Here is a 16,046-nt window from a genome sequence, read left to right on the forward strand (position 1 = left end):
AACTTGGGCCTTTGGCAGTAAAGGTGCAAAGTCCTAACCACTGGATTGGCAGGGAATTCCCTAAAAGTTCTTAAATATCTCAGATTCTTCCCCTTATCTCCACTTCTTATTGTCACTGCCTTATTTCAAGCGCTCAGAATTTGTTCACCTAGATTATTTCAGATACCTCTTAAGGGGTCTCTAAACTCTCTCAGGGCAATTAGTTTTCCAGAGTTACCTTAGTCTGCCAGACTTACCTTCCTAAATCCAAATGTAGCTTTATCACTTGCTTAATGTCCTTCAAACTTCCCCATCTTCTATGGGATTACAGTTAAACTCCTTAGAATGACATACAAGGCCCTGTAAAATCTGGACCTAGTTTTAACAACCTCTCTTCTGATAGTTCCTCTCTTGAAAGCCAGGCCTCCAATTCTGTTTAAATGCTTCGTTCTGCTTTGTCTCTAGACCTTTGTATTTTCTCTGCCCGGTCTTCTCCAATTCACTTTTCAACAGTTGGTTCAGATGTCATCTCCTCTAGGAGACCTAGACATGCATTTATAACTCTTTTTTTCCTCAAGCTAGGGTCTAGTCTACAGCTCTCCTACAGTGACCAGGACACCACTGTGCATAACAGCTCTTGTCACAAGGCTGCCATTATTTTATGGAAGAGAGGTCTTTCTCTTCCATTAGATTTTGGAGCTCTGAAGAACAAGAGGGTTACACCTGACACAATGCTGAACACAAAGTGGACACTTACTAAATGGTTGTTGAATGAATAAGGGAAAGTGTTCATGGAAGAGGAAGTGAACTACACTTCCTCCTCACCTCTTAATTATCCTTCATCATCTATTTTAGGAACTTTTTCTAAACTATTTCTGGCCAACTGATATAAGCTCCATCTGATTATCTTCCATCCTGGCCCCCCTCTGATATTTCTTTACTTGAATGTAGTTATCCTCAGGTTATTTTTTTCATTTCCCTTATTATTACTCAATTCCTTCTATAGCGTCTTTAACTCACCTAGTTTTTCTCAACACCTCCTTCTTTTTCCTTTTTATTTTTTAATTCAGTAAATTTACACTTCTCATATCTTATGTGTAAGTATGTAACATAAAGTTATCAAATTTTCCCTTCTTTGGCACTTGATTCTCCATCACTCCATTTTTCAAACCTTACCTCCAAGGCGATGCCCCGCTCCTCTCCCAAAAGTGCATAGCTTTTGTTCAAGAGGAAAGGTGGGAGCCCTCTTTGCTGTGGTTAGGTTGCCGAACTGCTTTTTAAGCACTGAATATTTAGAGGCTATGCTCGAGAATCACACCGCATCACAAACCTCAAAAGGTTAGCAGAGTGGCGACATCCCGTAAACGACAAGCCCTTCTTTTCAACCTTCAAACCTAACAAAACAAGACACAGAAGTCTCATGAAATAGGTAAAAGATTGAGGAAAACTACGGAAGGACACACCACCTAAATTAAAAGACGCTTACTCCTGGGAAGGAAAGTTATGACCAACCTAGATAGCATATTGAAAAGCAGAGACATTACTTTGCCAACAAAGGTCCGTCTAGTCAAGGGTATGGTTTTTCTAGTGGTCATGTATGAATATGAGAGTTGGACTGTGAAGAAAGCTGAACGCCGAAGAATTGATGCCTTTGAACTGTGGTGTTGGAGAAGACTTTTGAGAGTCCCTTGGACTGCAAGGAGATCCAACCAGTCCATTCTGAAGATCAGTCCTGGGTGTTCATTGGAAGGGCTGATGCTAAAGCTGAAACGCCAATACTCTGGCCACCTCATGCGCAGGGTTGACTCATTGGAAAAGACCCTGATGCTGGGAGGGATTGGGGGCCGGAGAAGGGGACAACAGAGGATGAGATCGCTGGATGGCATCACTGACTCGATAGACGTGAGTCTGAGTGAACTCCGGGAGTTGGTGATGGACAGGGAGGCCTGGCGTGCTGCAATTCATGGGGTCTCAAAGAGTCGGACACGACTGAGCGACTGAACTGAACAGAAGGACACTAGATGGGGCAGCTCTGCCCGGTAATCCCCAGCGACTCTCTCCCCGCCCCGCGAACTTCCGCCCCCAGCAGCTCCTCTGCTCCAACCGGCCGACGGCAGCTAGCTACGCGAGGACGCGCAGGCGTGCGCGGGCCGGGGAGGGGCGGAGCCCAGGGGTAGCTGGGAAGCGACGCAAGACGTGCGTACGTGCTCGCTCGCGGTGGCGGCGGCGGATCGGAGAGGCCAGAGCCGGAGACCGAGCTGGGATCGGGCCCCGGGCGGGGGCGGTGCGAGCGGCGCCAAGCGAATCCTGGGGGCGGGGACGGAGCCGGGGCGGGAGGGACTGGAGCGGAGCCCGGGAACTAGGCGGGAGGTCCCAGGGTCTCGGGTTGGGGGGGTGGAGCCGCACTTCGTCGCCGCGGGGGTGCCGGGACTCCGGCCGCAGTGCCGCCGCCATCACGGACTTCCTGTGGGACAAGCGCACGGGCCTCGCCGCCAGAACGGTGAGCGCGCGGGCTGGCGGGCCGCGGGGCCGCGCGGAAAGATGGCGGCGACTGTGGGGCGGGCGGAGAGAAGATTGGATTGGGGGCAAGGGGCCCGGGCGAGATTAGGAGAGGGGCTGAAAAGCCCCATTCTAGAGCCCCATTTCTAGGGGCTGAAACCTGGAAAGTGGCAGAGGTGCAGTGTAGGAAGATGAGGTGGAAGGTCGACCTGCCTTAGATGTATTTTGGGAAGACCAGCAGGGAAGTTGGGAGAGATCAAAGTAGGAGAAGGAGTGATGAAGTGCGAATAGGAGTGGTTTCAGAGATGAGAAAGAACAGAATATCAAAGTTGGACCAGAGAACCGTCGTGTCACTTGGAGGATATGGAGAGTTTGACTTCAGGAGTGAGTTGTGGATTTTCTAAGTGAGAAAGGGAAAAAAAATAGATAAAGAAGTTGAGAAAGGTTGTAGGCTGGAGATCCTTGGGGGATGGGGAGAAGGAAAGCCTGTGAGGAGCTTTGGTGGCAGTGTGTATTTGGTAAGATGACATTTGTGTGGCTGTGCTAAGCACAGTTGGATTACCTGGGAGAATAGTGTGTTTGCATCTTCTTGGTTGTCTTAAGCACTGTAGGGCCAAGAATGAATCGAATGCCACCCACCTCCTCAATTTGAGAAGTAGCTCAAAATGGGAGCCAGTTGTTGGAGTCTCTTAAGCCTTTTCTGCACCTAAATGCTACCACCCCAACCCACCCAACAAGACTTCTCTCCCTGCTATCTTTGGATCTGTCTCATTCTGTCCTAGTCTCATCTTCCCTGGTTGTGACTGATTTCTGATTCTTTCCTTGAAGGAAAAAAAAAGTTTGTGCATCATGCCGTTTCAATCCAATCACTGAAAGCTGGCCAACTTAGTTTACTGGTGCTGATATTAATTAAAAATTAGTTATTCTGTACATAGTAAGCACAAAGGAGGGGAGGCTGGATGTGAAGCTGACTGCAGCCTGGAGCCTCGTGTATTGTATTAAAACTATGGGAGATTTGGCCAGTGATGTGAGAAATGATTAAGATAGTTCAAAGGGCCAGACCCAGATTCCTGAAACTTATATTTGGTTTACACAGCTATACCTGGAAACCTGGGAAACTGGATGCCTGCCCTCAGGACATGGATGGCCTATTTGGGGAGATAATCTACACTTTGAGTAATTGTAAAACATTTGTGATAATATTGTGTAGTAAATCATTATTCTCTTTGAGTTGTGAGGAACTCAGAATGCCACAGATCTACCCTAGATACCAGCCAAGGATGAATTGTTGCAGTCTTCATGAGTTGCACAGTCTCACCTGTAATGAGCTGTGGCCCAGACCTGAGTGTCTTCAGGAGACCCCCTGTTTGAGGAAAATCAGAACAGAGCAATGAGCTGAGTAGGAGGAAGATTCCTAAAGTTTTCAACCAGAGTTAGTATACTTCTCTATCAAGGAGAAATTGTAAGCCCAGAGGAAGACTGAGGAGTTGTGAGTGGTTTAAAAAAAAAAAGAAAAGTAGGAATTGAAGAGCAGAAAACAGCATTTCTAGGGCAACCAGTCCTTGGAGGGGATTTCTGAAAAGTCAGATCCTGCCCCTACTATTTCTCCTTTCCCTTTCCTTACAGATGCCTCATCCTCGAAGGTACCACTCTTCAGAGAGAGGCAGCAGGGGGAGTTATCATGAGCACTATCGGAGCCGAAAGCATAAGCGACGAAGAAGCCGCTCCTGGTCAAGCAGCAGTGACCGTACACGGCGGCGCCGACGGGAAGACAGTTACCATGTCCGTTCCCGGAGGTGAGGCTTCAGGAAGAAAAACTCAAATTAGACCCACTCACTTATTTGTTTATTCAACAAAGATTTATCAGTTTCAACCTAAGTAGCTAATATTATGTGATGCTCAAAATGGGTATCAATTTAACCCATTTACACTGTGGTGTTAAGAGTGTTATCATAGAGGAAGTATGTTTAAAAGGGGCTAAGGAAGCCTCCAACAGGTTTGATTGCAGGGGGGCAAGATACATACATCAGGGAAAACTTCCCAGAGAACGTGGCATCTAAGCTTGTCTGACAAGAGAAGTGTTGTAGGCAAAGGGAAAGCAAATGCAAAGGACTAGGAGCTTGAGATGGCTTATCAGTTAATAGATAAAACAGAGTTAGGTCTCCATGGTTTTAATAAGTTAGCCGCATGTTCAGTGGAAGGGATGAGTTAAGGATAGTTTGGAGCAAAGCTGCATGTCAGTCAGAAATGGCTTGAGAGAGAAGCAGCTCTTCATGCCATTACATCTCTGGAGGGGAGGAGGAGGCGCTCAGGGGGAGTTGGCCTGCAGGCGTCTTTTCAGAGGCTATAGTGATGGGCAGATGTGGGGCTCCTCCTCTGTGCTTAGTTATTTCACTGCCCTGGCTCTTGTTCCTCTCAGAGTGGCTTGAGTGTGTGAGAACTACTTTTCTCATGTTACTCCTTTTCCTCAGTGCGGGGGGACCTTGGTAAATGGTATGGCAAGGACTGTGACCTGAACAGATGCACCTAATTAGGGTGTTTGTTGTCCAACAGCAGCTATGACGATCGTTCATCCGATCGGAGGGCGTATGACCGGCGATACTGTGGCAGCTACAGGCGCAACGACTACAGCCGAGATCGGGGAGAAGCCTACTATGACACAGACTACCGGCATTCCTACGAGTACCATCGGGAAGACAGCAGTTACCGCAGCCAGCGCAGCAGCCGTAGGAAGCACCGACGGCGGAGGCGGCGCAGCCGGACATTCAGCCGTTCGTCTTCGGTGAGTGCTAGCCCAGGCCCTTCCTCTCCCCACTCTTCTTCAGCCCTCTGGGACCCCGGTAAGTGAGAAACATTGGGGCGTGAACACTGAGGCGTTCGCTTGGAAGCTCTCCAGCTCTTGGAGGGCCCTGAATCTGCTTCGGAGGTGAATGGGCACAGAGCATTTGTGAACCCCCGTGCCCTCCCTGGCATGCTGGGCTTATTGTTTTGGGAGCAGCTCTTCCACCCCCTAGAGGCCTCCATTTTCTAATGGGGACCTTGCTTGTGAACAGCCTTTCTCCCCCAAGCCCTGGACTCTGGCCCCCTCAGCAGGTGGGCTTGGGTGGGAGCAAGGGGAGACCTGTGCCTGCCTGGAAGGGCACCGTGTAGAGCATGGGGTTGTGGGTGACATTGGCAACAACACCACTTCTCCGCTCTGCCCGTGCCTCTCCCCGTTCCCATTTTGGGTTTGGGGACTTGGGATTGCGCGCCGCTCTCTCTTCTCACCCCGATCCGCCTTACTGCATCTGACGTGTTCCCTTCCACTGTCCCCCATCATTGTCTGTCCCCCCTGGCTGGGCGCCTGTGACCGGTGACCCCTCCACCACCCACCCCGCCTCCCTCCGGCCCCCGCTCCGACACCTGGCTTGCTCCGACCCCCCCCGCCCCCCGACAGCAGCACAGCAGCCGGAGAGCCAAGAGTGTAGAGGACGACGCTGAGGGCCACCTCATCTACCACGTCGGGGACTGGCTACAAGAGCGATGTACAAGCCAAATCGTAACAATCCTATAGCCTGTAATGGTCCCATAGCCATCCTAACGTCCTGAGCCAACCCAAGCCACAGCCTCTTTTGCCTTTTCTCAGTGGTGTTGTTTATCTGGGTGGTTTGAGTTGCTGTTGAGAATTGACCTCTGCTGTCCACTCCCAGCTCTCATGGCCCCTGGGTTAAAGGTGGTGGGAATCACGCAGGGGTTTTCTTCCCCTGTGACCATCTGTATCTGTTCCCCCTTCCTTCATCTCCTCACCCCGGATTGCTGTGCCCTTTTTTCTTCAAACTGAACTCATTCCCCACCCTTTCTCCCTCCCTTCTCCCCCACCCTGCTTTTTTCATTTCAGATGAAATTGTAAGCACCTTGGGAGAGGGGACCTTTGGCCGAGTTGTACAGTGTGTTGACCATCGCAGGTAAATGTCAGCCCGCTCCAGACTCCACACCTGTTAGCCATAAAGAGGTAGTGAGGGTTATCTGAGGCTTTTTTTGGTTAATGAGCCAAAGATAGGATTTCTTAATCCCCAGGCAGCCCTGTTCATTCTGAGATATTCTTGAGATTCCAGCAAAAGCCTTTCCTGCCATCCTATAGGGGTGGGGCTCGGGTTGCCCTGAAGATCATTAAAAATGTGGAAAAGTACAAGGAAGCAGCTCGACTAGAAATCAATGTGCTGGAGAAAATCAATGAGAAGGACCCTGACAACAAGAAGTAAGCGGTGCTGGAGTATGTGGGGCGTCTGAGAGGCTACACCTCAAGACGGGAAAACCTTCCCAACATGGACTAGACAGGCAGAGGAGTTGTAGACTGTCTCATTTTCTGTTCATCATCGTAGAGTAGGAGAACATTACTGTTACTGAAAGGAAGGAAGGGTCTGGGACATTCTGTAATCCATTCCCCTTGTTTTGGGGGCAGTTAGATTGCTCTGTAGTTGAGCTCCAACTCAGGATGACCTTTGTAGGAATGTGCCCTGGAAATGGCCCTGAGACTGAGAATCAACATTTTTCATCAAAAAAGTACTTGAGCTTTTAATAGAACTACGCTAGTGAAGTTGCAGGTGTTTATGTATAGTTTTTCTGTTCACACACGTTGCATAATCAAAATGTAAAATTTAAGAGTATTACTGAAAGACATAAGTAGGTGTGAACATGGGCCCAGTGATGGCTGATGGTGAGTGAATTTCAAGAGCGGGAGCTGGGGTCATGTTGACGGAGTGGCAGTTTGACAATTCAGGGTCCACGTTGGAGCCTGGCACTCAGCAGCTCCTATTTAACTTTGAAATGTTGCAGGAAAATGGTTTGAAGTTTGGCAAGTAGTACTTCTCTTCCTGGGTCTGCCAGAAAGGCCATTCTGTAGTTGAACTGAATTTTCTTGGTGATAATAGCTGGCATGTTTTTATCCAAGTATGTGCAGTCAGCAGCAGCAGTCCTTTGTTGGAGGGGTGGTGGGCAGATGGGAGCTCATCAGACACCCCCCTCCCGTCTCTCTTCCCAGCCTCTGTGTCCAGATGTTTGACTGGTTTGACTACCATGGCCACATGTGTATCTCCTTTGAGCTTCTGGGCCTTAGCACCTTCGATTTCCTCAAAGACAACAACTACCTGCCCTACCCCATCCACCAAGTGCGCCACATGGCCTTCCAGCTGTGCCAGGCCGTCAAGTGTGAGTGGGGTGGGCCAAGGCCGACTCGGGCAGCCCCTTCCTCCCCTGGACCTCTTGGGTCTCAGTTGTGCACTGGTGAAGCCCCTAAACAGGCACCTCGATAATCTGCAGTTCTTCTGTTCACTGTCCTGTTGGCACCTCTTCTGACTTAACTCCTTCACTTTTGTCATCATTGATTGTCTCTCCTCCACATTCAACCTAGCAGGAGCTCGAAGAGAAAGCATTTGAAGTCAGAGCTCTTATTAACCTCTTTTTTCCTTCACTCCCCTTCTTTGGGAAAGTAAGTCAGGCACTAAGCACAAAGAGACAAAAAGATTCCTCACGCTAGAGGTTTGCACTCGTCTGGAGCTGAGACGCTCTCTGCTCTCAGCAAGCCAGGTGGGAGCAGGGAGTAGCCAAGGTGCCAGGTTGAGAATTCAGACTAGTACATACTTCCTCCTCAGTCATCAGAATAATAGTTTCACACAATTAAATTCACAGGAATCAGACACATGTTAAAGCACAAAAATAGAACTCATAGGGACTTCTGTGCTAGTCTACTGGTTAAGACTCCACACTCTGTTGCAGGGTTCAACCCTTGGTTAGGGAAGTAAGATCCCTGCATATCATGAGGTGTGACCAGGGGAAGGAAACAACCATAGCAAACCGTCTATCCATTGGTTGAGAAATACATATATAACTTATGTTAATAAGCATAGAGCTTGCTGGACTAGGCATTTCATTTGGAAGTAGAGCGGAAAGCAGCCAAGTGCTTCTGGACCTGCCTCCTCACTAGCTTTGAGCTAGGTGACCAAGCTTAGAGTCAGCTGGTAGTAGTTAGTTCGAGCCACCTGGACCAACCCTGACCTGGCCTTCTCCTCTGCAGTCCTCCATGATAACAAGCTGACACATACGGACCTCAAGCCTGAAAATATTCTGTTTGTGAATTCGGACTACGAGCTCACCTACAACCTAGAGAAGGTAAGGTGGACAGGGTCTGTCCCTTGGCCAGTGCGCACAGGTGGCCATTGCCCCTTTGCCTTTCTTTCAGCCCTTTTGGTCCCCCCTTTTACTTTTTTCTCCCACACTTTCTGCTCTGGCTCTGAAAAAAACAGAATACAATATAGATGGAAAGGGAGAGATTTAAGATTTAGATTCAAAGAGAATTTGGAAGCAGAACCTCAGTTAACTTTCCTGTATAGTGAAAATGCTTACAGGGTTCTGGGTTTGGTTTCTTCTGTTTTCTGTAAGGAAAGCTCAGCTCTGTTGACTAACTAGAGATCATGGGGATCTCAGCTAAGGAAGCTATTTCTCACTTTGCTATCTGCTATATATTATCGAAAAACTGTATACCAGTCACTTAGGTATACTCTTCAGATGCATGCTATTCTATAGTTACTCCTAAATCCTCTTTCTCCCCCATTCCTATCCATCCTATCCATCCCTGTCCATCCACTCTGATGGATATGGGCGAGGCTGTAAAAGCAGAAGACGTGTGGGAGCGGCAGGAGGTCAGAGTTGGTTTTTTAAGGCTCAGAAGCACTTTAGAGGATAGCAGTAGAATCTTGGTCTGTTTTTTCTCTCAGTCTTGGTGCAGAGGTTCATGTTTTTCCTGCTTTGCCTCCTAGAAGCGGGATGAGCGCAGTGTGAAGAGCACAGCCGTGCGAGTAGTAGACTTTGGCAGTGCCACCTTCGACCATGAGCACCATAGTACCATTGTCTCCACCCGCCATTATCGAGCGCCAGAGGTCATTCTTGGTAAGAGGGGGAAGGACAAGATTGTCCAAGTATGTGAGGTGGTGTGGTGGTGAGGGGGGCCCCCGAGCCTCATAATACCTTTCCTTCCCATCCCTACCTAGAGTTGGGCTGGTCTCAGCCTTGTGATGTGTGGAGTATAGGCTGTATCATCTTCGAATACTATGTTGGCTTCACCCTCTTCCAAGTAAGTGGTTGGGTGTCTTATGAGACCACTAGGCATTCTTCTACCTGATTTCCTTCTCTGCTGAGAAACTGCCTGCTCATTCCTCCACATTGCTTAGCTTCCTAGCAGCTAGACCCCAGCATCCCTTCTCAGTCCCTTGCTCAGTTCTGTCTTTGTTTCCCAGACCCATGACAACAGAGAGCATCTAGCCATGATGGAAAGGATCCTGGGTCCCATCCCTTCCCGGATGATCCGAAAGACAAGGTGAACCTGGAGTGGGAGGACTGTAACCCTTCTCCTTTTCTCTCCACAAAATTGGTCTCTATCACATTTTCTTTTCTCTTCAACACCTGCCTTGCCCTCAGCTACTCTCAGATGGGAGAATAAGGGAAATTAATCGCATAACAAGAGAAACCTCCTGATTCCTAAACTTCCCCCTTCCCCTCTAGGAAGCAGAAATATTTTTATCGGGGTCGCCTGGATTGGGATGAGAACACATCAGCTGGGCGCTACGTTCGTGAAAACTGCAAACCACTTCGGGTGAGCCGGACTGGGAGTGAATAGTGCCTACCACCCAGAGGTCCCTTCCTTCTTAAGGTGTTTTGCCCCTGGAATGCCTTTCACAAGCAAAGAGTTAGGAAACAAGGGGAGGAACACAGAAAGAAATCTTTTGTTGATAGGAGAGAAAGGGAGTGGTTTTATGGAAGGAATGAGGTTAGACAGCCATTTATTTGAGCCAACCAGAGAAAATAAACTGCTTTTGAAGAGCTTACATTTTATTGAGCTAAAGAAGATTCATGAAGTTGTCAAGGATAAAAATAAGAACTTTCAGAGAGTATGAAGGAATAATTGTGCTAGTGGGAAGGCAGGTTGAGCTGTAACATCAGAAATGGCCCTGGTGTGGTCCCAGTCAAGTAGCATCATATGGTCACGAGGAGAGCCTTGGTCCTTCAGGATTGAAAGCTAGGGCCTTGAGGAAGGCAGGGCTTATAAGGCATCGTGCCTCACCTTTTTCCTGCCCTCCACCACCAGCGGTATTTGACCTCAGAGGCAGAGGAACACCACCAGCTCTTCGATCTGATTGAAAGCATGCTAGAGTATGAACCTGCCAAGCGGCTGACCTTGGGCGAAGCCCTTCAACACCCTTTCTTCGCCCGCCTTCGGGCTGAGCCACCTAACGCCAAGTTGTGGGACTCCAGTCGAGATATCAGTCGGTGACGATCTGTCCCTGGGCACCCCTGTGTCTCCTAACAGCAGTGGGTGTCCAGTCCAGGACACTGGTGCTTTTTTATACAAGAGAACAGAGCCAGAGCTCACTCCTTCTGGCTCCCTATGTACCTGTGAATATGTGAAATAGTGTAAATATGAAAGAACTTGTACCACCGCTTCAACCCCTGCCTTGTACATAATGCTATTCCATCTCACACTCTTCCCACCCTCACCTGCCCCTTCCACAGCTGAGTTGGATCTGGGCAGAATGAGGTAACCAGAAGGGATCTACACCATGTTTTATAAGGAATTTTGTACAGTCTTTGTGAAATAAAATGATGTGCTTCACCCGACCCCCATCCCTGGAGTTTGAGGTTTGGAGATGCTGGGGTGGTGGGATGATTAGATTGGCAACGAAGGGAGTCCCATCTTACCCTTCAAAATTAACCTCAGGCTACCAGTTTATCTGAGCTATGGGTGGGTAACATTTGACTGTAAGAAAGGGTTATAAAGTTAGCACATATTTGATGTGGAATAATGAGGTTTGGGAAAGAGGTTCGGTTAGTGTAACTGTTAGGCTGGGCCCCAGGGTAGGGTCAGAAATCCCGATAAAACTTCCTGAACTGGTCTGGGATACCGCCACCTCCGGTTGGAGGACTCCCATCATACTTCTCTTTCGAAGGCTAGGGCGGATCGGGATTCTAACGCGAGGCCTACTGGGAGATGTAGTTCGTTAGTGGAAGGAAGTCACGTGGGAAGGGGCGGTACTTGGCTACTGAAACCGAGTTAAGAGGCGTCACGTGGGGGCACTTCCTTCTTTTCCTTTATCCGAGACGCAGGCGCAACTCGCTGCTGCTGCGGGGATCCTTGTGACCCTTCCGGTCGGTACAGCCAATCCGTGCACAGGGAAGCGGGGCGGACCGAGAAGAGCGGAGCGGAGGGAGCTCTGAGAGCCGCTGCCGCCGCCACTGCCACGGCAGGGGCGTGGAGGGCAGGGGGCGGCCCAAGCCGGAGTTGCAAACATGGCTCAAAGCAGAGACGGTGGAAACCCCTTCGCCGAGCCCGGCGAGCTTGACAACCCCTTTCAGGTGACTTGCGCCGACCTCTTTTAGGCTGCTGGGGCGGTTTCTCGGTTCTAGAGGGTCGGGCTAACTTGTATTCCTGTTCGTGACATTTGATCCGAGGAAGGGCCGCCACGTGGGTGTGACGACGACTCCAAACCAGTGAGCATCCTTGGGGGGCGGGCCCTGCCCCTAAAGGCGCTGGTACTGGTAGTGTGGGGTGAAAGGTTGGGGTCAGATATATTGGCCAACAGCCTGGCCCCAAGCTGCAGTTCTTGGAGCCACAGCAATTGAAAAGAGGGCCCTATGAGTTCCCGCAGAGGCACCAGGTGCCAGCTGAGCCGCAGCTCTCTGCCCACAGGACCCAGCTGTGATCCAGCATCGACCCAGCACGCACTATGCTACTCTTGACGTCTACAACCCTTTTGAGACCCGGGAGGTGAGATTCTGGAGAGCACAGGAAGGCCGGGAAGGGTAGGGTATGCCAACAAGCCCACTGTGCTGAGGTCCAGGGGACTTTTCTGCACGCAAAGGAAGGAAGAAGCACCGTGATCTTGGTTCCCTGGAAGAGGCCAGTCTGCCATGGGATGCCTAACCCATCTAAAGACATCAAGGCCAGAGATTGTCAGTTTGAGCTCTAAATGTCAGTCTTGGGATTTCCTGGATTCTATCAGGGCCTGATGAAGACCCTGTCTGGGGAGGCTTTTTTAAAGATGAAAAGGGATGGTCTTGGTTGGAGTTGAGAAAACAGAGTATGCTTAGGTACACAATTAGAAAGCAAGGGATGAAGAAGATTAGACCTGGTTGTCTCACTGGAATATAAAAATGTAAGAGTTTAAGGAGGTTGATTTGGTAGATGAATGCTTTGAATCTTGGCTAAGGAACTTGATGTGAGGGTAGCTGCAAGTTGTTAGAGAGTTCTAGGATATAAACACAATGACTAGCTTTCTAATAACGGGGGAGGGGCTGCCACTTTAGGTAATAAGTTTTAGGTCTAAAGGTATTCAAGTAGACTCAGCCTCCTGTGTTATGGGGGACTAGATGATGCTCAAGGTCTTTTCCAAACTCAACAGCCGCCACCAAGCTATGAGCCTCCTGCCCCTGTTCCAGGAGCTCCACCCTCAGCTCCACCCTTGCAGTCCTCAAGAAAACTCAGCCCCACAGAACCCAAGAACTACGGCTCCTACGGCAGCCAGGTAGGGGGTGTAGAGGGAGGGGTGTGGGGAGGGGCCTCCCTGTGGTTCAGGACTCAGATCTCCGTCTCCTCTGACTGGGCAGGCTTCAACTGCAGCAGCCACAGCTGAGCTGCTAAAGAAACAGGAGGAACTCAACCGAAAGGCAGAGGAGTTGGACCGAAGGGAGCGAGAACTCCAGCACGCCGCCCTGGGCAGCGCAGCTAGTAAGTGGATCCCTGATAGGGTTGCGGAGGGCACCTGACAGCTTGGAAGTCTCAGAAAAGGAGCTCAGAGCATGGGCACTGGAACCAGATTGCAGAGTTTGAATTTGGGTGCAGTGGCTTATTAAGGATGAGCTCTTAGACAAGTTACTTAATCTTGAGTGCCTCAGTTTCCTTACTTGTAAAATGAGAATAATGTTTGTACCTGTTTAACAGGATTGTTGTGAGGTTAAACAAAGTTATATAGATAACTATATAGTTATAGAGATGCTCAAATCCTAGGCATAGTGGTTAGAAATTATAAGCCATAGTAAACAAAAGTCATAATAAACACTATAATATAATTTTTCCTATTTGCCCTTGTCTTCTTGAACTCTCAAATTGGAAATCGAGAATCCAGGGGTAAAAGGAAGGGGGAGTGATTCGTTGGTCTCTGTTTCACTTGTGGGGCCCTCCTGCTCTATTTGTGTCTTACAGCTCGACAGAACAATTGGCCTCCTCTACCTTCTTTTTGCCCAGTTCAGCCCTGCTTTTTCCAGGACATCTCCATGGAGATCCCCCAAGAATTTCAGAAAACAGTATCCACCATGTACTACCTCTGGATGTGTGAGTAGTTAGAAACCTTTCTGAAGGAAAAGTATAGGTAGTAAGTTGTACATCATTCTTTTTCCTGGAGCTCACTCGCCCAGAACTAGATACTTTGAATGAAGTATCATTGAAGGCTCATTTCTCTGGCATTTTCCAGATTACTCCTTTTACAGTACTCAGAACTTATTCTCCAGTCTTCTAGCAAATGTACGTTCTTGCTCTCTCCCCCTTCTCCTTGTCCATATGCATAAATGTATTCTAGATCCTTTTAAAAGTCTTTGCAAACGGGATGACACATAGTTGAGATTTGCTGGTTGTCTCCCCTGTTGAGGATCCTGTGAAGGTGGAAGCTGCCTTCCTTTCCTTACTCTGCCGCATTCGGTGAGGGTTGTGGGGTGGGTTTCTCGGAAAAGGAGCTCTCACTGATCCATCATCCTGTTCCTCTGACCCTTAGGCAGCACTCTGGCTCTTCTCTTGAATTTTCTTGCCTGCCTGGCCAGCTTCTGTGTGGAGACCAGCAATGGCTCAGGCTTTGGGCTCTCTATCCTCTGGATCCTCCTCTTCACTCCCTGCTCCTTCGTCTGCTGGTATCGCCCCATGTACAAGGCTTTCCGGTAAGAAGGGGCAGTGGGGATGATGGCAGGGAAGGGACTTGGAGGGGCCCCTTTCTGCTCCTACAACCCTGATTCTTTGCCTACACTTCCCATTTTTTTCTCTTTGCAGGAGTGACAGTTCATTCAATTTCTTCGTTTTCTTCTTCATTTTCTTCGTCCAGGATGTTCTGTTTGTCCTCCAGGCCATTGGCATCCCAGGTTGGGGGTTCAGGTCTGTGAGACTGCTATTTACACTCACCCCTTCCTCCCACTCCTTTTGATCAAGTCAGCATTGGATACTGGAGTTGTTCAGAAAAAGAAACTGTGGTTTTAATCCTTGGGAGATGCTGATTTAATAGGGTTACAGGACACCCTCCATGATAGAGAGCTCAGACAGTACTATCAACAGACAGATTAAGGGAAAGCTGGTTGGACATGCTCAGTCTGAGGAGGCTTCCTGGAGGAGGCACGTGTAATGTTGAAGAGGAAGCATCCTCAACAGAAAGATCTGTTTGGAGTGAGGATGTCTAGAAGCGCTTGGAGAGCTAGGATGGTTCAAAAGCTGAGATTAAACTAGTTTGGGACTGTAATGCATGGCAAGTTGCCAGACCCACAGGGAAATGGCCCCTGGTTTGAAGACAGGACCAGTGGAGAACCTGGAAGGACTGGGACCGAGCTGTGAGCAGTTCTCCTCACTTCCGTGTATTTTCTCCTCCTCACAGTGGCTGGATCTCTGCCCTGGTGGTGCTGAAGGTCAACACAGCTGTAGCTGTACTCATGCTGCTGGTTGCCCTGTTCTTCACTGGCATCGCTGTGCTGGGAATTGTTATGCTGAAGCGGGTGAGGGGCTTTAGGTGGGGCCTGGAGAGTGATATCACGTGTCCCTGGGGACTTGACTGGAACATTCAGGAGCAACTGGGGAGGGCCAGGCAGATGGAAGGATTCTCAGCTAATGGACCTGAGCGGAGGGGGCGGTTGTAGGGGTAGGTGTGCGTGTGTGTTGGTAGGGAGCCAAGAAGGAAAAGCTAGAGCTACAGGCTGGTGAGTGGTCGTGATGGTATTAGGTTGGAGTGGGATTAACAGTGGCTGGAACATGCTGTAAAGTCTGTGTCTTCTACTTGCAGATCCACTCTTTGTATCGCCGCACAGGTGCCAGCTTTCAGAAGGCCCAGCAAGAGTTTGCAGCTGGTGTTTTCTCCAACCCTGCGGTGCGAACCGCAGCTGCCAGTGCAGCCGCTGGGGCTGCAGAAAATGCCTTCCGGGCCCCGTGACCCCTAACTGGGATGCCCTGGCCCTTCCACTTGAGGGAGGCGACTAGCCCCCATCCCTGAGGTCTCTGGGACTTTGAGACATCACTGTTTGATGTCTCCACTATAGTAGCCCCAATGATACGGCCATGACTGCTGAACCTGACGTAGGGGTGTGGGGCGCCCAGCGTGACCCAGTCACTGCTTCCCTCACCCCTCCATCAGGTCACACTGCTGCCACAGCCACACACCCGACCCGCTTCCCTCTGCTGTGCCAAGGCTGTTGCTTCGGTTATTTAAATAAAAAGAAAATGGAACTGGAACACAAATTCCCCGTTTCTGGAATTTTAATGGGAACTAGGTCCCGACTGAGCGACTTCACTTTCA

The 16,046-nt window shown here is 49.5% G+C and overlaps 2 protein-coding genes across 6 annotated transcripts; both read left to right on the top strand.

Annotated features, from left to right (window-relative positions):
* Nucleotides 1–2,183: 2,183 nt before the first annotated feature.
* Nucleotides 2,184–11,127, top strand: CLK2 (CDC like kinase 2). 5 transcript variants are annotated; one of them, XM_040230388.1, is made up of 13 exons: nucleotides 2,184–2,479; nucleotides 4,105–4,274; nucleotides 5,035–5,260; nucleotides 5,915–6,002; nucleotides 6,356–6,422; nucleotides 6,599–6,715; nucleotides 7,499–7,665; nucleotides 8,531–8,625; nucleotides 9,273–9,402; nucleotides 9,504–9,586; nucleotides 9,750–9,829; nucleotides 10,015–10,105; nucleotides 10,598–11,127. In XM_040230388.1, exons 2-13 carry the CDS (start codon nucleotides 4,105–4,107, stop codon nucleotides 10,781–10,783), a joined length of 1,500 nt encoding a protein of 499 aa, XP_040086322.1. In that variant the 5' UTR covers nucleotides 2,184–2,479; the 3' UTR covers nucleotides 10,784–11,127. The 5 variants fall into 5 exon arrangements, with proteins under 5 accessions (XP_040086322.1, XP_040086320.1, XP_040086321.1 ...); XM_040230386.1 differs by having other exon boundaries at nucleotides 2,185–2,479; nucleotides 5,032–5,260; XM_040230387.1 differs by having other exon boundaries at nucleotides 2,185–2,479; nucleotides 5,032–5,260; nucleotides 5,918–6,002.
* Nucleotides 11,128–11,135: 8 nt separating this feature from the next.
* On the top strand, nucleotides 11,136–15,988 carry SCAMP3 (secretory carrier membrane protein 3). The gene is made up of 9 exons (XM_040230403.1): nucleotides 11,136–11,862; nucleotides 12,197–12,274; nucleotides 12,909–13,031; nucleotides 13,114–13,234; nucleotides 13,709–13,837; nucleotides 14,274–14,433; nucleotides 14,543–14,644; nucleotides 15,135–15,252; nucleotides 15,537–15,988. The coding sequence occupies exons 1-9, from the start codon at nucleotides 11,797–11,799 to the stop codon at nucleotides 15,681–15,683; spliced, it is 1,044 nt and encodes a 347-aa protein (XP_040086337.1). The 5' UTR covers nucleotides 11,136–11,796; the 3' UTR covers nucleotides 15,684–15,988.
* The last annotated feature ends 58 nt before the right edge of the window (nucleotides 15,989–16,046 follow it).

Source organism: Oryx dammah, unplaced genomic scaffold (genome assembly GCF_014754425.2).
Source record: "Oryx dammah isolate SB20612 unplaced genomic scaffold, SCBI_Odam_1.1 HiC_scaffold_28, whole genome shotgun sequence".
NCBI lineage: Eukaryota > Metazoa > Chordata > Mammalia > Artiodactyla > Bovidae > Oryx > Oryx dammah.

Excerpts from the sequence above, each read along its gene's own strand:
- SCAMP3 (XM_040230403.1), top strand. The coding sequence starts at position 11,797 with ATGGCTCAAAGCAGAGACGGTGGAAACCCCTTCGCCGAGCCCGGCGAG. Across the intron at positions 12,275-12,908 it reads ACCCTTTTGAGACCCGGGAG|CCGCCACCAAGCTATGAGCC; the intron begins GTGAGATTCTGG and ends CAAACTCAACAG. Across the intron at positions 14,645-15,134 it reads ATCCCAGGTTGGGGGTTCAG|TGGCTGGATCTCTGCCCTGG; the intron begins GTCTGTGAGACT and ends TCCTCCTCACAG.
- CLK2 (XM_040230386.1), top strand. The coding sequence starts at position 4,105 with ATGCCTCATCCTCGAAGGTACCACTCTTCAGAGAGAGGCAGCAGGGGG. Across the intron at positions 8,626-9,272 it reads TCACCTACAACCTAGAGAAG|AAGCGGGATGAGCGCAGTGT; the intron begins GTAAGGTGGACA and ends TTTGCCTCCTAG. Across the intron at positions 9,587-9,749 it reads TTGGCTTCACCCTCTTCCAA|ACCCATGACAACAGAGAGCA; the intron begins GTAAGTGGTTGG and ends TTTGTTTCCCAG.